This window comes from Somniosus microcephalus, chromosome 19 (assembly GCF_052327205.1).
Source record: "Somniosus microcephalus isolate GS21.2 chromosome 19, FLI_Smic_1.0, whole genome shotgun sequence".
In the NCBI taxonomy this organism is placed as follows: domain Eukaryota; kingdom Metazoa; phylum Chordata; class Chondrichthyes; order Squaliformes; family Somniosidae; genus Somniosus; species Somniosus microcephalus.
In genome coordinates, this window is record NC_141005.1 from 24,707,792 (window position 1) to 24,734,922 (window position 27,131).

At 43.5% G+C, this 27,131-nt stretch overlaps 1 protein-coding gene across 5 annotated transcripts in view; it reads left to right on the forward strand.

Annotated features, from left to right (window-relative positions):
• mapkapk5 (MAPK activated protein kinase 5) overlaps positions 1 to 27,131 on the forward strand; it is a 78,588-nt gene that overhangs the window by 44,181 nt on the left and 7,276 nt on the right. For 3 of the 5 annotated variants that reach the window (XM_085961386.1, XM_085961385.1, XM_085961387.1), the window contains 7 exons: positions 3,327 to 3,514; positions 5,537 to 5,657; positions 6,123 to 6,253; positions 12,535 to 12,650; positions 14,318 to 14,422; positions 15,343 to 15,484; positions 16,449 to 16,528. In XM_085961386.1, the coding sequence (XP_085817512.1) occupies positions 3,327 to 3,514; positions 5,537 to 5,657; positions 6,123 to 6,253; positions 12,535 to 12,650; positions 14,318 to 14,422; positions 15,343 to 15,484; positions 16,449 to 16,528 (883 nt within the window). The remainder of the gene's footprint in view (positions 1 to 3,326; positions 3,515 to 5,536; positions 5,658 to 6,122; positions 6,254 to 12,534; positions 12,651 to 14,317; positions 14,423 to 15,342; positions 15,485 to 16,448; positions 16,529 to 27,131) is intronic. The other 2 variants (XM_085961388.1, XM_085961389.1) reach the window with 2 other exon arrangements.

A 27,131-nucleotide genomic window follows, 5' to 3' on the forward strand; every position in this document is an offset into this window, starting at 1 on the left:
CACCTCCCCGAGGTGGGAAGGGGATTAGTACCAATTAACTGCCTGTTAACAGGTAGTTAACAGGCAGTTTTTAGCCTAATCCCTATTTTTATCCCTGAAGTGTGGGCTTCCCGATGGCTCCAAACCACGGCAAGTTAGCGAGGCGGACCGTCGGGCTGAAGGACTTGGAGGGTTCGAGATGTCCGGTGTTCAGGTGAGTGATGGGTGCATGAGTGCAGAGGTAAGTATGTTTGGTGTGTGTAAAGTGTTTAAATAAGTTTTACTTACCTTTACAGCCTTCCTTCCTTCAGGTCTCGGGAGTCCCTCACCTCACCGGCACAGAAAGCAGAATGGCCTCGAGCTGTCAAAATCTGCAGCATTCTGCTTTCTGTTCTGGAGAGATCTCTAAATCAGCTTGAGAGGAAGGAATTAACTTGGAGTACAGATTGTCAGTGTTTGACAGCTTCAAAGAGTTGTCAAACGCTGATATTTCATCTGTCAAAAGCTTTTGACAGATGAAATGTCAATCTGTGACATCACCTGTCGCCGGGTGGCCCTTAATTGGCCTGCTGAGCCCGCTGGGCGGGCTCAACAAGGTCAATCAAGTGAAAATCGAGTGGGTTGGCCACAACTCGATGGATGCGGGACTACAACCCCAAAAGTTGTAGTCCCGCCTCCTACACGCCTCCATTGATAAAATCCAGCCCCCTTTGTAGACAGGTGCTGGTAGGATCCTGATGATAGGTTGCCTGGCCTCTTGCAGTAGAATGGGGAGTGGTCCTAAAGAGTTAAGGGCATTTTTTTTAACTTAAAAAGGAGGAAATGATTAAGAAAGTGGTTTGGTAAGAAGCATCTATTCTACCATTTTTGTGATCAGTTACTCTCTGCAGTGTTTAGTCCTTCAGTCTGCTCTTTATGGATTTATGAAACATCACCATCAGGACATTGATACTTAAAAAAATATATACATCAAACCAAATTAGAGGTCTATTTAAAGGCATATAAATGAAAAGAGTGTTACTAAAGCTTCCCTACAGCACTCTGTCATCCATAGTGTAAAATAGAAGTCTGGCAGCTTAATGAAATCTTTTTGCGTCATTCAGAAACGTAGCATTTTATATTTCACACATGATGTAGTTAGCAATGACATCACTAAGGTTAACTAAGAGTCCCTTCCCAATCTCTAAACATATACAATGTTCTTTTGCAAAACCAACTCCCTGATTTATTTTTAAAAATTACTGAGTCAGTCTCCGTACTGGGGGATATTGTTTTCCTACCCCCCCCCCCCCCCCCAAACTTTCCTCCAGTTGTATTTTTGAATATTTTCTTTTTTTTTACCTCAGACTAACTATAATGTGCAGTGTTGGTAGGAGGGTGACAACCTTGTTATAATGGGAGGTGCATTGTTGGAATAGCAACCGTATGAGCTGTTAATGGAGTTTCCCTCTAAGTCTAAATCTCTAAGTTACTTGAAGAGGTTTTTAATCTTGTGGCTTTTGATCTGAAGCTGTGTGCCAAAGAACCAGTGTCCTTAACTTTTTTTTTAGCTGAGCTGTTGCCTTGTCGCTCACCCAGCTGCTGTTGCAAGGGTCCCCAATTAATATACACAATTAAAATGACACAATTACGGAAGTACCTAGGTTCAAGTAGTAATGCCATTATTTTTGTGTTCCGGTTTACATGAGGTGGTAACCCTCCTTTTGACTATTCCTTATATTTTTAAACTGAATATAGAGCTGGCTTGGTATTGGCAGTTTTGTGACTTCATTTTTGCAGGAATCTGCCATTATAATACAGGAAACTCTCGATTTACCAGCACCTAAATAACCGGAAATCTCTATTAACTGGCAAAATTCAGGAGTAGGTTCAGGTAAGTTTTACTTCATATTAGTGGCCGTTCCTGGATCTGTGGCCATGTAACCGGGGTTCCTGCACCTGTTGCTATGCAACAGGGACGCCTGGATCTGTGGCCGGGGTTCCTGCACCTATTGCTTTGCAACAGGGACGCCTGGATCTGTGGCCGTGTACGGGGCTCTCGTACCTTTTACTATACCTCTCTGTAATCCGGACTTTTTGATAAACCGGCACCCCGTCGGTGCCGGATAAAAAAGAGTTTCCTGTATGCTAAATTTGAGAAACTAGTTCCCTTACTCGTTTGTGTCAGCCGTGGCTCAGTTGGTGGCACCCTCGCCTCCGAGTCAGAAGGTTGTGGGTTTAAATCCCACTCCAGAGACTTGAGCACAAAATCTAGGCTGACACTCCAGTGCAGTGCTGGGAGAGTGCTGCACTGTCGGATGAGACGTTAAACCAATGCCTCCTCAGGTGGATGTAAAAGATTCCATGGCACTATTCGAAGAACAGCCGGGGTGTTCTCCCCGGTGTCCTGGCCAACATTTATCCCTCAACCAAAATCACTTTTTTTTAAAATGACCTGGTCATTATCACATTGCTATTTGTGGGAGCTTGCTGTGCGCAGATTGCCTGCCACATTCCCTACATTACAATAGTGACTACACTTCAAAAGTGCTTCATTGGCTGTAAAGCACTTTGGGGCGTTCTGATATTGTGAAAGGTGCTATATAAATGTAAGTTCTGTTTCATTTATAGTTTCTGGTCTCTTAAGAATCTAGGTGGTGCCTTTACTGCAGCTGTGCAGAACGGTCATGAGCCACAGCAAAGCTTTGACTCTTTGCTTGTTCTAATTGAATTTCAAATTAGACATAAGTTGCCTGTGTCTCTTGAGCTTTCTCATGTTCTGTGTTTCTTTCACCCTGTATTCTGTCTCTTCCCTCTCCAATTTCAGAGGCACTCAACGCTTTGGTGCAGCAAACGTTCAAATCTTTGAAGCCCCATTGTTTTTACACGCTCCCAATAAAAAGCCATACTGCAGCCTCGTTTATAGTATGTGACGATTATACCAATGATATGATATCTGACAGGTGGCGGTGACAATCTAAAAGTAGTCTAGTGACACAGCATGAATACCAAAGATGGTGGAAACTGAGTTGCTTCCATGATCCCCCTCAGCTTGATGAGTTCCTGATCTCGGACAAGGGGCTGTAGGTGGTGCTGAGCGAAGATGAGGGACTTTTTCTACAGGGATGTAGGGAAAACCTCTTTGGGCCACATTCTTCATATTCCGGCCAGCACCTAGTTTAGTGTAGCATTGAGTAAGGCCCGAGAGCGGGCTACCCACCTTCTCCTCTGCAAGTGGTGCCGGGGGGTGATGCCTGGCAAATTCACCAAGTAAATCCCAAGATATCATCCCATTTCTATTTTAAAAACAGTATTTTTTTTATATATAAAAATCTTATTTAAATTTTTTGTTTTGTTTATTATCCCAGAGCTGTGACCTGTGGTCGCTGGGCGTAATTATTTACGTCATGCTATGTGGATATCCACCGTTTTATTCCAAGCACCACAGCCGGACAATCCCGAAGGACATGCGAAAAAAGATCATGACGGGAAGTTTTGAATTCCCAGAGGAAGAGTGGAGTCAGATTTCCGAGATGGCAAAGGACATTGTGAGAAAGTGAGTTGAGTAGCTGTGTCATTGTCGTGTAGTAGGACTAGTCTGAGGTGGTGCTGGGGGACATTGCGGAAATATTCATAAAATTTGTATCAACTGACCATCAAGACAAGATATTTGTGGACCTTGCATTCAGCAAACCATTTTATTGTAGGGTGAATAACAATAGTGGACACCACTGAAGTGGACCAAGGCCACATTTGTGCTGTCAGTGTTCTACAGCATTGATGTGCTGCTCTCAAGGGGCTATAGGGAGGGGGAACTTAAAACTATCACTAGAGAAAAAGTACTAGGCAAACTTATGGGACTAAAGGTGGACAAGTCCCCTGGATCTGATGGCCTGCATTCTAGGGTCTTGAAAGAAGTGGCTGCAGAGCTAGTGGGTGCATTGGTTGTAATCTACCAATAATTGCCTGGATTCTGGAGAGGTCCCAGCCGATTGGAAAACTGCAAATGTAACACCCCTATTCAAGAAAGGAGGGAGACGGAAAGCAGGAAACTATAGACCAGTTAGCCTAACGTCTGTCATTGGGAAAATGCTGGAGTCCATTATTAAGGAAGTAGTAGCAGGACATTTAGAAAACCATGATACAGTCAAGCAGAGTCAGCATGGTTTTATGAAAGGGAAATCATGTTTGACAAATTTGCTGGAGTTCTTTGAGGATGTAACGAGCAGGGTGGATAAAGGGGAACCAGTAGATGTCATGTATTTGGATTTCCAGAAGGCATTTGATAAGGTGCCACATAAAAGATTACTGCACAAGATAAGAGCTCATTGGGGTTGGGGGTAATATATTAACATGGATATAGGATTGGCTAACTAACAGGAAACAGAGAGTCGGGAAAAATGGGTCATTTTCAGGTTGGCAAACTGTAACTAGTGGGGTTCCACAGGGATCAGTGCTGGGGCCTCAGCTGTTTGCAATCTATATTAATGACTTGGATGAAGGGACCGAGTGTAATGTAGCCAAATTTGCTGATGATACACAGGTAGGTGGGAAAGCAAGTTGTGAAGAGGACACACAGAATCTGCAAAGGGATATAGACAGGTTAAGTGAGTGGGCAAACATTTGGCAGATGGAGTATAATGTGGGAAAATGTGAGGTTATCCACTTTGGAAGAAAAAATAAAAAAGCAAATTATTATTTAAATGAAAGACTACAAAATGCTGCGGTACAGAGGGATCTGGGGGTCCTTGTACATGAAACACTAAAAGTTAGCATACAGGTACAGCAAATAATTAGGAAGGCAAATGGAATGTTGGCCTTTGTTGCAAGGGGGATGGAGTATAAAAGTAGGGAAGTCTTGCTACAAACTGTACAGGGCTTTGGTGAAACTACACCTAGAGTACTGCGTACAGATTTGGTCCCCTTCTTTAAGGAGGAATATACTTGCATTGGAGGCAGTTCAGAGAAGGTTCACTAGGTTGATTCCTGAGATGAAGGGGTTGTCTTATGAAGAAAGGTTGAGCAGGTTAGGCCTATACTCATTGGAGTTTAGAAGAATGAGAGGTGATCTTACTGAAACGTATAAGATTCTGAGGGGGCTTGACAGGATAGATTTGGAGAGGATGTTTCCACTCGGGGAATCTAGAACTAGGGGGCAGAATAAGGAGTCGCCCATTTAAAATGGAGATGAGGAAGAATTTCTTCTGAGGGTCGTGAATCTTTGGAATTCTCTACCCCAGAGTGCTGTGGAGGCGGAGTCATTGAATATATTTAAGATGGAGATAGACCGATTTTTGAACGATAAGGGAGTCGAGGGCTATGGGGAGCTGTGGACAGGAAAGTGGAGTTGAGGCCAAGATCCGATCAGCCATGATCTTACTGAATGGCGGAGCAGGCTCGAGCGACCAAATAGCCTACTGCTGCTCCTATTTCTTATGTTCTTGATGCTCGGATGTTTTCTGGTTGGAATTAGCAACCTGATTGTAGGAGCTTTTTTCTCCATTAACAGATAGAAATAGTATGTGGACTTCGTTCTTTTCCAAACTTCAGTTTCAGAGTATATTGTTCTCCTCCGCAGATTGCTGAAGGTAAAGCCAGAGGAGCGACTCAATATTGAAGGGGTGCTGGATCATCCCTGGCTGAACTCCACAGAGGCTTTAGATAACATCCTCCCATCTTCCCAAATGATGATGGATAAGGTGAATCCTCTATAACTATTGATGGCCCGGTCACAAGTGGCCAGCAGCTTTTTACATAATTAGTGACTCCTGCTGTCTATAGAATTGCAAGGGTTAGTATTTTTCTTACTGCATTAAAACTAAGATGGTTCAAATGGCAACTCCTCACCTTGTGAAACACTTTTTAAGAATTGATTAAATCCTAAGGAGATAATGCATTAGATTGACAATTTTCAAACTTTTCTTGTGTTTGTGAAGTTCTATATCAAAGAAATTGATTCATAGAAGATCTTTGTTATCCCTTGTTGAAGTATCAACTGAGCTTCATACGGAGTCTGAGATCCTTCCGCCCTAGGTTAGCAGAAGCTCTCTATGGTTGCCACCATGGTTGCTGCTGTATGTGTTTGCAGGGTGGGATAGTCCCTCTGTTGGTGATTTGTTGTCTTGTAGCACAGCTTGTACTGATGGTGAATCTGTGTATCACAGGCAATGGTTGCTGGGATCCAGCAGGCCCATGCAGAACAGCTGGCCAGTATGAGAATTCAGGATCTGAAAGTGAGCCTTAAACCTCTAAACTCTGTTAATAACCCAATTCTTCGCAAGAGGAAACTACTTGGGTAAGTGTGTCGTACTGAATGTAATGTATTCAGCTCAGACATGTACAGTGTTGAAAGATCTTGCTTAATCTATAGTGGAATTTGTGTCTGGCGAGATGATGAGCGCTATGCGGTTACTGTATTACTTCTATTTGCAGAGTTCAACAATGAAGAATACCATCTGTCCTTTAACCGTGCCAAGGGTCCTAGAGTTATACAATCAAATTAAGTACAGAGGAGCAAATAAGTTGGGATAACATTTTAAGTAACTCCAATTTGAGCTCTCCTGCTTGTTGGAGGGTAAGAGCACCACACTAAGCCATGGATACCAGGAGGGTCCCAGTTATAATATTCGCCCCGCTGTGCTAATTTAATTATTTTCAGCCAGGGCAGCAGTTGGGGTACCACAATTTGCCTCAGTGCCCTGAGGTTGGTGGGGGGTGGGTAAAGAAATCAACTAGGGTTCCTACTCTGGACACTATCCAGCGGCCCCACTGGAAAATCTGCATGTATCAGGTCGGGGCAAGATGTGCGGAAGTTGGTTGGGACAGGATCTTATGGCTCTGATGACTTTCACATTTTAATACCCTTCTAACACTCAGAGTCATATGGCACAGAAGAAGGCCATTCGGCCCATCGAGTCCGTGCCGACTCTCTGTAGAGCAATCCAGTCAGTCCCATTCCCCCACTCTATCCCCATAGCCCTGCAAATTTATTTCCATCAAGTGTCTATCCAGTCTCCCCTTGAAAACATTGAGTGTCTCCGCTTACACAAGTTCCAGGTCCTCACCACTCGCTGCGTAAAAAACAGTTTTTCCTCACGTCCCCCCTGTATCTCTTGCCCGAAATCTTAAATCTGTGTCCCCTAGTCCTTGTACCATCAACTCGTGGGAACAACCTTTCCCCATCTAGCTTATCCAAACCCGTCATAATCTTGTACACCTCTATCAAATCACCCTGCTCTAATGAAAACAAATCCAGCTCCTCCAACCTGTCCTTGTAGCTAAGATCCCCCATCCCCGGAACCATTCTGGTAAATCTCCTCTGCACCCTCTTAAGGGCCTGCACACCCTTCCTAAAGTGTGGTGACCAGAACTGGATGCAATACTCCAGTTGTGGCCTAACCAGTGCTTTATAAAGTTTCAGCATAACTTCTCTACTTTTGTACTCAGTACCTCTATTTATGAAGCCCAAGATCCCATATGCTTTGCTAACCACTCTCTCAATATGTCCTGCCACCTATGCACATTAACTCCCAGGTCCCTCTATCCCTGCACACTCTTTAAAACTGTGCCATTAAGTGTATATTGCCTCTCCCTGTTCCTTCTGCCGAAATGCATCACCTCACACTTCCCTGTATTAAATTCCATCTGCCCATTCTGCTAGCCTTTCTATGTCCTGTTGCAGTCGGTTGATGATATCCTCACTGTTTGCCACACAAGTTTGGTGCCATCGGCAAGTTTAGAAATTCTACTCTGTATCCCAATATCCAGGTCATTTATTTATATATATCTCAAAAAAGCAGTGGCCCCAGCACTAACCCTTGGGGAACACCACTGTCTACCATCCTCCAGTCTGAAAAACAGCCATTTACCATAACTCGCTGTTTTCTGTCCTTAAGCCAATTCCTTATCCAAGCTGCCACTGACCCACCTATTCCATGAGCCTCAATTTTGTTAACCAGCCTTCTATGTGGTACTTTCTCAAACGCCTTCCGAAAATCCATGTAGACAACATCCATTGCATTCCCTTCATCAATCCTCTTTGTTACTTCATCAAAAAATTCCATCTGCCTTTTACAAATCCGTGTTGGCTCTCCTTAATTAGCTTAAACCTCTCCCAGTGCCCGTTAATTTTTTTCTTGATTATTGTTTCTAAAACTTTACCCACCACTGATGTTAAACTGACTGGCCTGTAGTTACTAGGATTGTCCTTACACCCTTTCTTGAACAATGGTGTCACATTTGCCACTTTCCAATCCTCAGGCACCTCCCCCGCATCTAGGGAAGATTGGAAAATTATTGCAAGCCCTTCCGCTATCTCCTCCCCCAATTCCCTTAGCAACCTGGGATGCAAGCCATCTGAACCAGGCAACTTGTCCGCTCTAAGCATACCCAGCCTTTCTAGTACATCCTGTCTATCAATTTTCACCCCTTCCATTGCTTCTACCTTTTCCACTTCTACCGATATTTTGTCAGCATCCACCTCCTTAGTAAACACCGATACAAAGTACTCATTGAGTATTCTAGCTTTGCCCTGCACCTTTAAGCATATATCACCTTCTTTGTCTCTAGTAGGCCCCTCCCCGCCACTTACTACCTGCTTACTGTTTACAGGCCGGTAGAAGATTTTTGGGTTCCCTTTCATGTTAACCGCCATTCTACTCTCATATTCTCTCTTTGCCAATCTTATTTTCATCTTCACTTCCCCTCTCAACTTATTGTATTTGGTCTGGTTCTCCCTTGCAGAATTCACCTGACATTCATCATACACCCTCTTTTTTTGTTTCATCATCTTCTCTATCTCCCTCGTCATCCAAGGAGCCCTTACTTTGGTTCCCTTACCCTTCCCTCTTGTTGGAACGTACCTAGCCTGTACTTGGAATATCTCCTCCTTAAAGATCACCCATTGTTCCGTTACAGTTTTTCCTGTCAGTCTTTGGTTCCATTTTACCCTGACTAGATCCTTTCGCATCCCATTGAAGTTAGCCCAATTCCAGTTTAGAAGTTCCACTCTAGATTGGTCCTTGCTCCTCTCCATTGAGGACATGGAGCTTGGTGAGGCAGCACTGGTTAAACTGTACCACAGCAAAATTCAGCATCTTTAGGAGAGGAGAAATTGGGGGCACATTCCTACTTTACTTGTTCCTCTGTGCTACAACTTGATTAAATAGCTTGCTCTCGGTGTGCCTAGACAGTTACTGTATTTCTTTCCCTTGCCAACCAAGCTGTTCATTCTTTTCCTCACGCAGTATAGTTTTTTTTTCCAGTTTACAGTCTAATCCCAATGAAACAGAATTAGTTTACAAAGAAATATTCTGCTTGGAATTCTGTAGAACACGCACAAAGGAAAAGGACCATTTTGTAAATCTTCTTAAAAGTAGCCAATTAATGGTTCATGCACCAGTCAGTCCTAATTGGAAACCATTTAGCAAAACCTTTTTCTGCTAAGTGACCACACTTGGGAAAAATATGAAGATGAAATTCTTACCAGTGCATTAACCATGCAGCCCATTCCAAATTGGATCAGTGGGAAATATGTTATATTTGTTTCAGGAATTGTACAGCATGGGGAGTGAATAAGAGGTGGTTTGCTCACCTTCTTTGCTGGGATCAGGATTATATGTGGGTTTATATCTGGAGTCCACTAAAATATTGCTGCAATTTCTCGATGTACAACTGAGCTACCCTGATGCACTGCAAAATATCACACTAAGCTATACAGACCAGGAGTTCACCGATTTGATCGTGTCTGTGCTAAATTAGTTGATCTTGGACAGGGCAGCAGCTGGGGTTCTATGATTAGCCTCAGCACCCCTTGGGTAGGAAGATGTAAATCGACCAACGTTTGTGCTCCTGGTCACTATATCGAGTTGTACCTGCTGGATAGTATACACTTTTGGATGGCAGGTAGGGGCAGGATTGGGCTTGGCTGTGATGCCCTTTGTGGTCAAATAGTTTGCTGACTCTCGCCTTCTAGGCTTGCTCATGAAGAATGGGCCCATGGACTCATACCCCAGCATGCATTCAGGAAAGAAGGGGATAAAATTGAGAACAAAGCCTAAATGAATTTGAATTTACAGTAATTTGTTTTGTTGGCAAATTTGCTTCTTCTTGTTAGGTTGTTAGTGATGTTCTGTAAAGTATCTATGAATTGAGTTTTAAAATCAGTCCTGATTTTGTTCGCTGTGCCACCAGACTGCCTAGGGGCCTAAAACACAAACCTCTGATACTGTACTATATTAAGTGTATATAGGATAACATTATAAGCCCGTAAGTGCCTTGGGATGTTTCTTTCCTAAGTTAAAGGCACTATAAAAATCCAAGATGATATTACAAATCAAGGAGTTTAGATGACAAACTACAAGAATAAAGCTGTCTATGATTGCCACTTAAAAAGGCATGTTACAAAGCTGAAGCAGTCACTAGATTTTTTGATTCCATTCAATAATATACAAGGTTTATGGCAATACGTAGAGGAACAAATGGTTTAGGCTGGGGAATCCAGCTAAGGAATTTAGCAAGGGAGGTGGGACGCTAGAGGGAGCAGGAGTCAGCAGTGTTCTTTCTGGCTGATCGACCTGCATGAGTTGCAGCAGAAATATGTTGATGATGTCCAAGATATGCAGATGCAAACATTTAAAGCAAGTGCAGTGAACTAAGTTTAAAAAGCTGCCACTAGCATATATATTTAGTATGTATTAGAAAGACTCCTTCATACACCAATCAGGAAGGAAAGAGAATATGTGTTAACTGTTTTTTCGCGGAAGTTGAAACTGCAGACTGTTTTATAACCAGTGGCGTTTTAAAGAAAAAATGTTGTTTGCTATGTTGCTACAATGTCTCCCTCTTTTAATGAACTATTAATTTCCACATTCAAATGTTAGGTGTTTCACTACATTGAAAGCTGGTAGTCACAAACTTAAAAGCCTTTTGGGACATCTAGACCATTTTTTAAAATCCGACCTGTCCTGAAGGCTCAGACTCGTGTTGGGGTATGGTTCCATGGGCAGTGGTTGCCCCCTGGTACCTAGTCCAAGTGTCCATTCTTCATGTGTGAGCCTGGACAGTAATGTCAGCAGTCAATTTGACCATGGGGGCAGGAGGAAGGATCACAGCCATGCCCATTTCTTTCTCCTTCAGACATGCACACTTAAAGCACTAGTGGAAACCCTGGCTGACTTTTCTTTTCCCCCTCTAGCCTGGGACTGAAGCCATTAGCTCCTGCCCCTGGCAGGGAGCTAACTCAACACAGACCAGGGATGAACTTGCGAGCTTCCTGGTCTGTATGGCTCAGTACCTCACTGTATACTGCATTTACCCAGCAAGTCATCGGCGAGTTCTCAAAGCTTTGGTTATAGCAGGGATTGATTTGAAATGGACTTCATGCCAAGAGGACTCTTTCTAAAACTTGTTTCAATCCATGTGGTCAAACTTTTCGCCAATACTGCAACAGTTGAATCCTCCTTAAAGGGAAACTGTGTTCATTTGAATTGCCATGCAGTCCTAAGCGTTATAAATAATGGTGCACGTGGTTTCTTGCTCCTCCTCTCTTTACTCAGTTTCATGGTTTTAAAATTTGCTTATCATATCTTGTTGCTATTTTCAGCAGTGATCTGAATGGAAGAGTAAAATTCATTCTAGGCTTGTTGAATTCCTAGATAGTGCCGTCATTTCAGTTATTGACATGGAACTTCATGATGTCACAGCACAGGAGAGGCTGCACAAAACGACAATCCTGGTTCTCCATCTGACTAGCGGTTTTAAAGCATAAAATAAGATCCAGGCAAGACTGAGATGCTAGTAAGTGTACAGAAAAAAAAATGCTATCAGTAGAAGTGTAGAGCCAGAAATAATCTCTGAGAGCTGGAGTTCTGGCTTTCTTTGGCAAGCCTTGTATAACAAGTGAGTACTGGAGCTGTAGAACTCATCGAGGAAGTCCTTGATGGACTGCTACTGGGTTAAACAACATATGAGCTTAGTATATTCACTTCAAATGTGTTGACCAATGCATGGGGTTTAATGAAGATTCAGCTGTGGTTACACCTATGAAGAAGAATATTTGAACTGCAGATTTTGAAATGAAATCTTATCAAGAGGAGGGATGTCCTTTTATCACATTTAGGATTATACAATGATTCAAGTGAAGACTGTTCCCCCTTTAAGAAGATTTAAAAAAATAACATTTCCCTAAATGTTCCCCATTGTTGTTTTTCTCATATGGCTGTTTGCCTCCAGATAGCCTCCTTCAGCCAGCAGGTGAGGCAGGCAATCCAGACGTCGGACTTCTCCAATGACCATCACCAGTGCCACAGCGCGATCGCCTGATAGATGGCACACTTGTAGTGGGGGCGAGATGGGTAATGTCAGTTTTCCCGTCGCTCTTCTCGTGTTTTTTTTTATTGCTTTTCATTTTTATTAATTCTTTCTACCTTTTTCTTCCTTTTTTTTGTTTTTTTGTTTTAAGAAAAATAAGCCTGTTTAATGTCTTAGCCCACTAAATGTGTCTCAGATTTGGCTGGCTAATTGCGCCTGTTCATACAGGGACTTTCCCCCCCATAATAGATTGTCATTTTGTTACAGCACGAGGCCCAAGGACGGTGTGTATATTCATGATCCGGAGAATGAGGCAGAGGATGCCAACGTCGCTCTGGAGAAACTGCGGGATGTCATCGCGCAGTGTATTCTACCGCAGGCTGGTAAGACCGCTGATGTGGACTTGGGGCGGGTGAAAGAAATGGAGTTCTTTATTCCAATTTAAGGAATTAAAATTAAGCCATGGAAGAATGTACATGTCTAAAAATGCGATGTACCTGAAATCTGCCAACTTGTTCTGGTTATCTGGAGGTGGCATGATGGCTGGGTGCATTGGAAAGCCACGAGGCTACATCACTGGGTTGATGCCTGCACTTTTCCCTCCGAGCGCTGAGTTGTTGATTGCAGCTATGTTGAGTGGAGGCCAGGCATTCTTTGCCTTTTCTTACCCCCCCCCAAGAAAAGAGGTGTGTAAGCACAGTGCAATTTGACTAGTGCTATCCTGCCCACCCTATAGACGAGCACCATGGTCAGAAATTGGGGGATGCACTCTCTTGCTACTTGGAGTAAAAGCTGGGCAGTGCTGGGAATTCCTTGCCCTGCTAGTAGTAAGCTGAGTATGCCTGGGGGGTCAGATTTAGTGGGGTGGTAATAAAGATTTGTATTTATATGGCACTTTTCATGTCCTTGGAACATCCCAAAACACATCACAGATAATGAAGTGTAGTCTATTGTTTTTGTAGGCAACTGCTGCAGCCAGTTTGAACACAGCAAGTGCCACAAACAGCAATAAGATGAACGATTAATTAGTTAATCTGTTTTGGTGGTTTTGATTGAGGGTTGAATATTGGCCAGGACACTGGCGATCTCCCTGCTCTTATTCAAAGAAAAAAGTACCATGGGATCTTTTACATCGGGTAAGGCTGTTCATGACTTTGATAGTCTCCAGAATTCCCTGCCTAGAAGGGCTGGAGGTGGGAGTAGGGCCAGAGCATGTGCTGAAGTGTGGTTTATATGGCCACAGTCCTGCCAGCACTTAATCTGGCCACATTAGGTGAAATCTATGGAATGAGGGATATGTGATGGAGAACTTTGACTTGGCTCTCCCTCAGCCTGCTGCAAGTGGAGGTTGAGAGCCAGATTCCGTGCTGCTTCCTGGAGACGGGTGGCCCAGGTAATGCTTCCCGGATATTCAAAAGCTTTGTGTCTTCTGATGGTGGACAGTGTTGCCTGAAGACAGCTTGAAGTCAAGTTGGCAGTTCTTGGCATTAACTATTATTGTTTCTTCCTTGCTCCCCACTAATCTAGAGCAGCATTTAGGAATTTGGCATGAATGCAGTCCACACTCGATGCCCTACCATTAGCTAGGCGCTGCAGTGTGGAGTCCATTTCCTCCCAGAAAACTTATGGTACTCCTCTGTTTCCACCAGTACATTGAAGTGGTGGAAGGTAGAGTCGCCTTTCATAGCAGCTGCTCTTATGTTGCACGAGACCTTTGCTAGTGCTGTTGATTCCCAACATGGGGGTCTTGTCCATCCCAATGGTAGCCCCAAAGTAAACTGGCCAGATTCGCTGAGGCCAGCTACCAGTTTAAAGAAAAGTGTCTTCCTTTCTGTTCTGTAAGTAATTTTGGTTTGCCACTGGCTGCATGCGACCCACATGTTTGGAGCAGCTTTAAGAGTTGATCCAGCAGAGGTTTGTCCAGTGCCTGCACCCATCCTCCCAGCTGAGAGGAAAGATTAGCTTGGGGGCAGAATGAGGGCTGAATGAAAATTACAATGTGATATTGTCATGTGCAGTGGTTCTATGTTGAAATTCCCTGTTTTGGTAGGAGAGAATGAAGATGAGAAGTTGAACGAGGTGATGCAGGAGGCTTGGAAGTACAATAAAGACTGTAAATTTCTGCGGGACACGCTGCAGAGCCTCAGCTGGAATGGTGAGAGAACAGCTGCTGGATGCTTTGCAAATCGATTTTTACCGAGCCTGTGCAAAAATCTGCCCTGGATCTTTTTTCGAGAGGGGTTGAGAAGGGGGTTGGGGTAGAGGGGAGGGGAATCTTCACCCTCCGGTATGTCAGTATCATCCTGCCAATCTCTCCGGATGGAAGGGAAATTACCCAATACACCTACAGGACGTTTCCAGTTGCTGTGATCATAATTGCATCATTTAATGCTGGTACCCACTGCATTCTGCTTTGGAGTACCTTAGTGTGTTGTGTGTGCGCGTGTGTGGTGGGGGGAGGGGGTTTGAGGTGGTTGTATCTTTCCAACAAATCCTGATTTCAAAGTGCACCCTGCAATAGTCGTTAGAAAAATAAACACTTCAACTTAAAAGTGGTAGCAATATACTAACCTTAACTAGAATGTACACCAGTCGGGAGTGAGTTTTAATGGCGTAACACACTTGAAGGACCCGGAAAACATCCAACTACAGGAAAGAATCCCAAGCAGCTTGGACCATCCAAATCTGATTAATGTATTAGACCCTTTAGATGTGCTCCCCAACACACTGGCTAACACATTATATATTTAATTGTCCATTTCTCCATTCACTGGTTTTCTTAGCTTCTTTAATTGTTGCTTTTATACCCAATTCCCCCCCCCCCCCCCACATAGCCCCTGTATTACATGGCAGGAAAGGGCTGTCTTACAATATTAGAACAATAGACCACAGCAGAGGAGGGTTAATTGGCAGCTTAGGAAAGCTTTCCCATGCTTGTTCTTCGTAGACCATCCATGGTAAAGGAGATGAGGCTGTCTGTACGAGTGACACTTTGAGGATTTAGAAGGAGGTGCAATAGAGCAGCCTGTGGGATGAAACTCGTTCTTCTGATTCTTTTCCTCTCCCTTCCTGCAGGGAAGCGATTGATCCCTGCTCCCCCTCTCCGTGACAGCACAGCTGAGATCAGTAACTCGTGGAAAATCATGGGCAAGAATGCATGTCCAACTAACAACAACTTGCATTTACATAGCATCTTCAGTGCAGAAAACTTGCCAAGGTACATTTGCAAAGGGGAGGGGCGAGAATAAATGAATTAGAAATCGTGAATAAAAGAGCAGAGTCCGAGCAAGAGTTTGGAGAGGTGGTGGAAAGGATGGGCTTTGAGAAGGTTTTTAAAGGTGGAGAGAGTGAGAGGGGTTTAGGGAAGATAATCTAGAGAGCAAGGCTAAGGAAACTAAAGGTTCTGTGGCCGAATGACGAAGGGAAGGGAAGGGGGTTGCACAAAAGAGCAGAGTTGGAGAGTCAAAATGGTGCAGGATGGAATGTTAAGACTGGAGGAGGTTACAAAGCTGGGGTGGGATGAGGCCCAAGAGGGATTTGAGGATGAGGACAAGAACTTTAAAATTGATGGACAGGGATTGAGTGTAGGTCAGCGAGGACAGGAGTGAATGTGAACAGGACATAGTGCAGGCTAGGATATGGGCAATATAAACAGAAAATGCTGGAAATACTCAGCGGGTCAGGCAGCATCTGTGGAGAGAGCGAGAAACCGAGTTAACGTTTCAGGTCAGTGACACCAACCTGAAACGTTAACTCTGTTTCTCGCTCCACTGATGCTGCCTGACCTGCTGAGTATTTCCAGCATTTTCTGCTTTATTTCAGATTTCTAGCTTCCGCAGTATTTTGCCTTTGTGCAGGATGTGGGCAGCTGACTTGAAAAAGTTGAATTTTCTGGAGGGTGGGAGGCCGACGAGGAAGACGTTGTAGAAATCAAGTCTGGAGGTGACCGGGTTTCAGTGGAGATGGGGATGAGGAAGTGACGGACATGAGCAATGTTGCAGAGACGGAATAAGTGGTCTTGGTGATGGGTAGGTTGTGGGATTTAAGGCTCAGCTCTAGGTCCAACAGGACCACCAAGGTTTTGCTCTGGATGGTTCAGCCTGAGCAAGAGGGTTTGTGGGCTTAAAGTTTGCATATGAAAAGGAAATTGACATCTGATTTGGATTGCTTGTTCATGCCAGCCTGAATCCGCTTTGCAACCCTGGACAGCTGGAGGTTTCAGTTGACAAGTTGTGGATGAGCTCCCCCACTGACTCAATTGGTAAGTGTGCTATGGACAGAGAAGCTTTCTGGTTCGATCCTTGGCCTGTGATAAGTTACCTGATCTCAACTGGGGTGGCAGTGTGGGCTACTACAGTCAATATCATTAAGCGTTGGGGGGTGGGGGAGAGAATCAGGCAAGGTTCCCACTCCGAATTGTTAACCTAGTAACCTGTGCTGAAAAGTGTGCATGTGGACATCAGGCGAGGACAAGATAAGGCTCGACTGTGATGCTCTCCACAGCCAAATAATCTTCCGGCATTGCTGTCTAAACTCTTCTATGAAGAATGGCATCTTGGGTAGTGTACTGGAGGAATGTCAGTGCCTATGGAATCATAACCCAGTGTGAGCCAGAGCCTTCTGGAGAGGAAGGGAGAAAATTGGGATGTGGATCCTTTTATCAGAATTGTCAAGCTGAGGGTTTGGGGGGGGGGGGAGGTGGGGAGTGAAATTGCACTTCCCATGTTTTACTACAGTGGAGTTTCAATATATCAAAGCTCAGGGAGATCAGCAAAAGCGTCAATAGATATTGATTTGTACTCTTGAGCCACTCCTGTTCCCCTGAACATTGGAGAACTGGTTCCCCACCCACCCCCCACCACACTATCGGGCTGCCTGCATTTGCTACAGGTGTGCTATAGTATCTGCACTCTTGGACCTAGTCTTAGGCCAGTGATTTGGTAGCCTCCTATTCTGGCTCCAGTGCTGGTCTTCCCAGCCAGCACATCGGACAGTTAGCTCAATATAGGGCGGCCACACCATTTCTCTGCTGCTGGGTTTGCCTATTTGAATTTAGTGGGTCCAACACCATAGGAAATGTCTATTGTCACCACTGCTCCAATCTATGAAGGTTATACTGGATATATCAAAATTTAGTATATCAAGATTCCATTGTAGTTGATTTGAACAGATGCACCCATACCTTCCATCTATTTTTAGTCTTTTGCTCTCCGCACTGCTTTTAGAATAATTTCTGCAATGTCTTTCCTAATGGGTATTACGACTTTCTATGTTTTTACATTACGTAGGATATACAGCACAGAAACAGGCCATTCGGCCCATGCTCCACTTGAGCCTCCTCCCATCTTTCCCCATCTAACTCTATCAGCATAACCCTCTATTCCCTTCTCCCTCCTATGCTTATGTAGCCTTCCCTTAAATGCATCTATACTATTCGCTTCAACCACTCCTTGTTCCACATTCTCACCACTCTCTGGGTGAAGAAGTTTCTTCTGAATTCCCTGTTTAACTTCTTAGTGCCTATCTTATATTGATGGCCTCTAGTTATGCTCTTCCCCACAAGTGGAAACACTCTGTATAAACCTTTCATAATTTTATAGACCTCTATTAGGTCACCCCTCAGCCAAAGAGACCCAGCCTGTTCATCCTTTCCTGATCGATATAGCTTCACATTTCTGGTATCATTCTCTGCACCCTCTCCAGTACCTTGATATCCTTTTTATAATATGGCGACCAGAATTGTATGTGGTACTCCCAAGTGTGGTCTAACCAAGGTTCGATACAAGTTTAGCATAACTTCACTACTTTTCAATTCTATCCCCCTAGAAATAAACCCTAGTGCTTGGTTTACTTTTTTAATGGCCTTGTTAACCTGTGTTGCTACTTTGTGATTTGTATATTTGTAGTCCGAGATCCCTTTGCTCATCTACCCAACCCAGACTCGCACCCTCCAAGTAACAAGTGACCTCCCTATTCTTCGTACCAAAATGTAATACCTCACATTTATCTGTGTTGAAATTCATTTGCCAATTTATATGCCCATTCTGCAAGTTTATTAATGTCTTCTTGTAACTTGTTGCAGTCCTCCTCAGCATTGACTATCCCCGCCCCCAAAAAAAAAATTGGTGTCATCCGCAAATTTAGAAATTGTGTTTTTGATTCCAAAGTCTAAATCATTAATATAAATTGTGAACAACAGTGGTCCCAGCACTGATCCTTGTGGAACACCACTTCCCACCTTCTGCCACTCTGAATAGCTACCCTTTACCCCTACAATCCGCTTTCTGTCTTGAAGCCAGCTAGCTATCCATTCTGCTACTTGTCCCCTGACTCCGCATTCTCTGACCTTATTCATTAGTCTATTATGTGGTACCTTATTGAAGGCCTTTTGAAAATCCAAATAAATGACATCTACTGCATTACCCCTGTCTACTGTCTCTTATCTCTTCAAAAAATTCAATGAGGTTCGTCAAGCAAGACTTTCCCTCTTGAAATCCATGCTGACTATTCATTATATTTTTGGTTTCTAGATGTTCTTCTATTTTCTCCTTTAGTAGGGATTCTATTATTTTTCCTACCACCGATATTAAGCTGACTGGCCTATAGTTCCCTGGACACGTACTTTCTCCCTTCTTAAATATAGGTATTACATCCTCTGGCACTACACCTTTTTCTAACGAATTATTAAATATGTGTAGTAATGCCTCTGCTATCTCTTCCCTAGATTTTTTTTAAATGCGTGGATGTAATCCATCCAGACCAGGGGTTTTATCCTTTGAGTTTGATTTAGTTTATTTAATATATCTCTTTCTATTTTAAATGTATTTATCTCATTATTAATCTCATCATCCAATGTCATGTCCACCGGATCTATCTCCCTGGTAAATACTGAAGCAAAGTAATTATTTAATATTTTTTAGCGGAATATATTTTTCCTGGACTCTGTTGAACACCATTTTAAATGTTTCCCATTGCTGTTCTACGTCACTGTTTGCCAATATTGTTGTCCATTTTATTTTCCCAAGTTCTATTCTCAGCCCCTCAGTCAGCTTTTCTCCAATCTATTACCCTGGTCTTCGTCATACTTCTGTCCTTCTCAATTATTATCTTAAAGTGTATTATATTATGGTCACTATTGCCTAGATGTTCCCCTACTTTTACTGCTCTTATCTGCTCTGGTTCTTTCCCCATTACTAGATCCAATAGCAAATCCTCCCTTGTTGGGCTTCTTATATATTGGGTTAGAAAGGAGTCCTGTACACATTGTAGGAACTCCATTCCCTTATCCCCTTTACCTACCTCTACTGTCAACTTAGTATCGGGGTAGTTGAAATCCCGAATGATTATTATTCTATGTTTTTTGCTCATTTCCCTAATTTGTTTGCATATTTTTTCCTCCACCTCCCTTCTATTTGTAGTTGCACAACTCTTTTTGACTTGATTCCAATTAAACATAAACTTTCCAAAGCCAAGCACCCCAATGGCTCAGTTGGTTAAAGCAACAGGTAACTGACCAATGTGAAACGAAAAGGCTTCAGGTGGATTTAGTTGTGCCCACTGGATTAATGAGGGGAAAGTCATAAGAACAAGGAGCAGGAATAGGCCATTCAGCCCTTCGAGCCTGCTCCGCCATTCAATAAGATCATGGCTGATCTTCTACCTCAACTCCACCTTCTTGCACTATCCCCATATCCTTTGATTCCCTTAATATCCAAAAATCTGTCGATCTCTGTCTTGAATATACTCGACAACAGAGCATCCACAGCCCTCTGGGGTAGAGAATTCCAAAGATTCACAACCCTTTGAGTGAAGAAATTTCTCCTCCTTTCAGTCCTAAATGACCGCCCCCTGTTATTTTGAGACACTGGCCCCTAGTTCTAGACTCCCCGGCCACCTCACTCCTCCCAGCCTGTCAAGCCCTTTAAGAATTTTATATGTTTCAATGAGATCACCTCTCATTCTTCTAAATTCTAGGGAATATAAGCCAAGTCTCCTCAATCTCTCCTCATAGGACAATCCCCCCATCCCAGGAATCAGTCTGGCAAACCTTCATTGCACTCCCTCTAAGGCAAGTATATGCTTCCTTCAGTAAGGAGACCAAAACTGTACACAGTATTCCAGGTGTCCACACCCTATATAATTGTAGTAAGACTTCTTTGCTCTTGCACCCAATCCTTTTGTAATAAAGCCTAACATACCATTTGCTTTTTTAATTGCTTGCTGTACCTGCATGTTAACTTTCAGTGATTCGTGTACAAGGGCACCAGGTCCCGCTGAATACCAACATTTTCCAATCTCTCACCATTTAAAAAATATTCTGCTTTTCTATTTTTTTTACCAAAGTGGATAACTTCACATTTCTCCACATTATATCCCATCTGCCATGTTCTTGCCCATTCACTTAACCTGTCTATATCCCTTTACAGCCTCTTTGCATCTTCCTCACAACTTACTTTCCCATCGTCAGTAAACTTGGATACATTGCACTCGGTCCCCTCATCTAAGCCATTGATGGAGATTGTAAATAGCTGAGGCTCAAGCACTGATCCTTGTGGTACCCCACCAGTTATAGCCTGCCAACCCGAAACTGACCCATTCGTGCTCTGTTTTCTGTCCGTTAACCAATCCTCAATCCATGCTAAAATATTACCCCCAATCCCATGAACCCTAATTTTGTGTAATAACCTCTTGTGTGGCACCTTATCGAATGCTTTCTGAAAATCCAAATACACTACATCCACTGGTTCCCCCTTGTCTACCCTGCTAGTTACAACCTCAAAAAACTCTTATTAGATTTGTCAAACACAATTTCCCTTTCATAAATCCGTGTTGACTCTGCCCAATCATAATGATTTTCTAAGTTCCCTGTTACCACGTCCATAATAATAGATTCTAGCATTTTCCCTACTACTGATGTCAGGCTAACTGATCTACAGTTCCCTGTTTTCTCTTTTTCCCTCCTTTCTTGAATAGCGGTGTTACATTTGCTACTTTCCAATCCATGGGGACTGATTTAGAATCTAGGGAAATCTGGAAGATCAAAACCAATGCATCCACTATCTCAGTAGCCACCTCTTTTAGAACCCTAGGATGTAGGCCATCCGGTCCAGGGGATTTGTCAGCTTTTATTCCCATTAATTTCTCCAGTACAAGAAATCAACCAAGGTTTCTGCTCCTGATTGCTAGCCAGTGATCAATTCCTGCTGGATGTGTGCATATGTGAACCTTGGGTGAAGACAGGATCAGGCCTGCCAACATTCACGGCCTAGGCTCATACGTGAGTAATGGCCACTTGGTTGAGATACTGAAAGGCAACTGGTGTCTATGAAATCATACCCCACTCCTCCTTAAAACCTGGATTGGGGGGGGAGGGGGGAAAGAACATTCCAGCACCACTCCGTTCATTGCACTACCATCATTTACTATGCATTTAGTGGATCTTAATAAGGAAGCCCCCTTGGGGTTTTTCTATAAAATTTGATCTGAGCCGTAAAAAATCAAATTGTGTCCTCAAATGGGATGCAGATGGGTCAAGAGGATGTGCCATTTCAAAGAAAATTCTGTTTTTAATGTTGATGTCTGGTCTTCATCCCTCAGTTCACCCGAGCCAAAAAGATTCAGGTGGTTTCTGTCTTTGAAGTGCTAGTCCGATGTACGGAAGTGGGGCAGAGAAAGGATATGTTTCATCTGCCACACTTTTTAATACAATTGATCTTATTCCCATTCGTGGAGCTGGTTTCTTGGTTCATCTAAACTTTGACAGTGCCCTCTCTGCTTTATACAAGTCTTGTCAGATTTACTTTGTATAAAGTTTAAACATACATCAATCAGAAAGGACTGATTGGACACTGCCCTTCCCCTTCCCCATTAAATGAAGCTGTGAGAGACCAGTGCTCCCTGGGTGTGATTTCCTTTGTTTATTTGTTCATGGCACTTTTTAAAATTAGACACTTGTACAGAACAACGTATCATTTCATGGTAATATTGTCGTTACTTTCTCCTCTTGTGCTCCATTTTCGAGGACCCTATGCACCATTCCACAGTTGAGAATGAGGACGGATCAATGACTCTCTCCCAGGCTTCTCATGGTTGTTAATTCTGAGCTTGCCAATAGGAGGAGCATGAGACCATCTCTGGGTAATGTGTACAGGCTTCCTTTATTCTACCCACTTCCAAACAATAGCACAGATTAGCTACTGTCAGCATTGGGAGTGTGCGTGTTGCAGACCTCGTGCACTTTTAATTTTATTTAGATGCATAGTAATTTGCCTTGGACAAGAGCCTAAAAGGAATATACTATTAATTAAAGATATTTCTGGTGAATAAATTAAAAGATACTAATCGAAATAAAATGACTTGCAATAATATACTGACTTGTTAAGTCTATCAGAAACTTAACGAGTTACTTTAAAATGCGGTCACTGTTATGTAGGTAAGCATTGCGACCATTTTGTGCACAGCCAGATCCAAAAACAGCAATGAGGTGAACCTGTTTTTTGGTGGTGATTCAAGGAGGAATGTTGGCCAGGATATTATACGAACTCTTTGCTATGTTTGAATAATTCCATGGAACCCTTTAATGCCCATTGGAACCAGCAGATGGGGCCTCAATTTAGCACCTCATTCGAAAGATAGCATCTCTGACAATGCAGTGCTCCTTCAGTACGGCACTGGAGGATCAGCCTGCATTACGCGCTCACGTCCAGAAGTGGGGCTTAAACACACAATCTTGTGGCTCTGTTATGAGTGCTACCAACTGAGCTAAGCTGACATGCATGCATAGGCCTGAACATCCATGAACTAAGGAGAGAAAAAGTTATCAAGAACTACTGTGAAATAGAGCGAGGGGAGGATTGGGCGCCGCTGTAGTGCCTTCCTCTGACAATCTGCTGCTGATCACTATTGAGCACCATACGTGAAACATTGCCACTTTAGTGAGGTTCAGCTGGGTGATTGGACCCATGCAATCATATTCCAGCACAAGTCCATGCCTTCAATGGGCTGAGACTTCAAAGAAAATCTTGTCCATTTTGCACTTAAATACAGAATACTGCTAAATTTTAATTGAGGGCCATCAGTTACACTCAGGGAATTTGTTGTATTCCTTCATCGTCGCTGGGTCAAAATCCTGGAACTCCCTCCCTAACAGCACTATGGAAGTACCTTCTCCTCACGGACTGCAGCAGTTCAAGGCGGCGGCTCACCACCACCTTCTCGAGGGCAATTGGGGATGGGCAATAAATGCTGGCCTTGCCAGCGACGCCCACATCCCATGAATGAATTTTTAAAAAGCTGGAAATTCAGTGTACATTTGATTTTAAACACTGCTTTTGCCTTCAGTAACTTTCAGATTAATTGGACGATGTATATGGGGCAGTAGCAGCATGGATAGAAAATTGGCTAAGGGATAGAAAACAGAGCATTGTGGTGAATGGCTGTTTTACCAGACTGGAGAGAGGTACTGTATACAGTGGTATTCCCCAGGGTTCAGTACTAGGACCGCTGCTGTTTTTAGTATACATTAATGACTTGGACATGGCATGATTTTGAAATTTGCAAATGACACGAAACTTGGAAGTGTAATAAACAATGAGGAAGATAGAAATAGTCTTCAAGAGGACATAGACAGGCTGGTGGAATGGGTGGGCACATGGCAGATGAAATTCAACGCAGAGAAGTGTGAGGTGATGCATTTTGGTAGGAAGAATGAGGAGAGACAATACAAGCTAAATGGTACAATGTTAAAGGGGGTGCAAGAACAGAGACACCTGGGGATGTTTGTGCACAAATCTTTGAAGGTAGCAGGACAGGTTAACAAAGCAGTTAATAAAACATATGGGATCCTGGGTTTTATAAATAGAGGCATAGTGTACAAAAGCCAGGAAGCTATGCTAAACCTATATAAAACACTAGTTCATCCCCAGCTGGAGTATTGTGTCCAATTCTGGGCACCACACTTTAGGAAGGACGTGAAGGCTTTGGCGAGGGTACAGTAGAGATTTACTAGAATGGTTCCACAGATGAGGGAATACAGTTACGTAGCTAGACGGGAACTCAGCGGCAGCAGCGGGGCTATAAAAGTCCCAGAGACCAGGTAAGGCCTCACAGCGTCGGCGGGAACTCAGCGGCAGCAGCGGGGCTATAAAAGTCCCAGAGACCAGGTAAGGCCTCAGTGCGTCGGCGGGAATTCAGTGGCAGCAGCGGGGCTATAAATGTCCCAGAGACCAGGTAAGGCGTCAGTGCGTCGGCGGGAACTCAGTGGCAGCAGCGGGGCTATAAATGTCCCAGAGACCAGGTAAGGCGTCAGTGCGTCGGCGGGAACTCAGTGGCAGCAGCGGGGCTATAAATGTCCCAGAGACCAGGTAAGGCGTACCAGTCTCCAGTCTGGGAACTCGGAGGGAAGGAGAGAGGTAAAAAGTAATCCAAGTGTGACGTCACCAGAAAGCGGGTAAGTGATTGGTTGGTAAGTATTTCTTCCTTTTTAAGCTTAAATCTCTTTGGCTTATAGTTTCTAAGGTGTGATATTCACCATCTAGAATCGGGGCAGAGGGTATTTAAGAATAATATTAATAAATTTAATTAATTACATAGAATGGGAGATCAGGTGATGTGTTGCTGCTGCAATATGTGGGAGCTGGTGGACATCATTGATGCTCACGGTGATCACATTTGCAGTAAGTGTTGGCTGCTCGAGGAATTCCGGCTCCGTGTTGAAGAGCTGGAGTCCGAGCTTCAAACACTGAGACACATCAGGGAGGGGGAGAGTTACCTGGACTCTGTATCACGAGGTATTCACACCAATTAGATTAATTAATTCAGATGTAGTCCGTGGCCAGGGTCAGGATGGTGTGACTAGAAGTGAGGCAGGTACGGGGATCCAGGAGGTAGTGTTGGAGGAGCCACAGCCCTTGCACTTGTCCAACAGGTTCGAGGCTCTTACTCCCTGTGAGGATGGGAACAGGGACTGCGGGGAGGATGAGCAACCTGGCCACAGCACCGTGGAGCGGGGGGCCATTCAAGTGGGGGGAGTTAAAAGAAATGTTGTAGTGGTAGGGGATAGTATCGTTAGGGGGATAGATAGAGTTCTTTGCAGCCGATAGCGAGAGTCCCGAAGGCTGTGTTACCTGCCCGGCGCCAGGGTTAAGGACATCTCCTCTGGACTGGAGAGAAACTTGGAGTGGGAGGGGGAGGATCCAGTTGTCGTGGTCCATGTTGGTACCAACGACATAGATAGGACAAGGAAGGAGGTTCTGTTGAGGGAGTTTGAGCAGCTAGGGGCCAAATTAAAAAGCAGAACCACAAGGGTAATAATCTGAGCCACGAGCGAATTTGGCTAGGACAAATAAAATTAGAGAGTTAAATGCGTGGCTCAAAGACTGGTGTGGGAGAAATGGGTTTTGCTTCCTGGGACACTGGCACCAGTACTGGGGCAGGAGGGAGCTGATCCGTTGGGACGGGCTTCACTTGGCCAGTGCTGGGACTAGAGTCCTGGCGGATCATATAACTAGGGCTGTAGAGAGGGCTTTAAACTAACTAGTGGGGGGGAGGTTCCTAGAGAGCAAATAATAAAAATGACAACAGAGAAGGTCATAGACTTAGGTAGCAGTGGGGAAATTAAAAACCAGAGCGTGTCAGGAAGGGGCAGAAGGTATGGAGTAAAAGGTAAAGTAATAAAAAGGGCAAAAGCAGGAACTAAGTGTCACAAAACATATTTGAAAGTTCTCTATCTGAATGCACGTAGCATTCGTAACAAAATAGACGAGTTAATGGCACAAATAACTACATATGGGTATGATCTTATGACCATTACAGAAACATGGCTGCAGGGTGACAATGCCTGGGAATTAAACATACCAGGTTATTTAACGATCAGGAAGGACAGGCAGGAAGGAAGGGGAGGTGGGGTGGCTATGTTAATAAAGGAAGGAATCACTGTAATACAGAGAAATGATATTGGGTCAAAAGATCAGGATAATGAAACAGTTTGGGTGGAGGTAAGGAATAATAAGGGGGAAAAAACACTAGTGGGCGTAGTCTATAGGCCTCCGAACAGTTATAGTCTATAGGCCTCCGAACAGTTGCAACTCTGTTGGACGGAGTATCAATCAGGAAATAGTTGAGGCTTGTAATAAGGGAACATCTATAATTATGGGGGATTTTAACTATCGTATTAATTGGACAAATCAAATTGGGCAGGGCTGCCTTGAGGATGAGTTCATTGAGTGTATTAGGGATGGGTTTCTTGAGCAGTATGTAACTGAACCGACCAGGGGGCAAGCAACCTTAGATCTGGTCCTGTGTAACGAGACAGGATTAATTAAAAATGTCCTAGTAAAGGATCCCCTTGGAATGAGTGACCATAACATGGTTGAATTCCATATTCAATTAGAGGGTGAGAAGATTGGATCTCAAACAAGCGTGCTAAGCTTGAATAAAGGAGACTATGAAGGTATGAGAGCGGAATTGAGTAGAGTGGATTGGGAAAATAGATTAAAGCGCAAGACGATACATCATCAGTGGTGTACATTTAAGGAGTTATTTTACAACTTCCAAAAAAAATATATTCCACTGAGAAGAAAAGGGTGTAAAAGAAAAGACAGCCATCCGTGGCTAAGTAAAGAAATTAAGGATAGTATTCGACTAAAAACAAGGGCATATAAGGTAGCCAAATCTAGTGGGAGGATAGAGGATTGGGAAAAATTTAAAAGACAGCAAAAAATAACAAAAAGATTGATTAAGAAAGGGAAGATAGATTATGAAAGTAAATTAGCAAAAAATATAAAAACAGATAGTAAGAGTTTTATAGTTATATAAAAAGAAAAAGGGTGGCTAAAGTAAATGTTGGTCCCTTAGAGGATGAGACC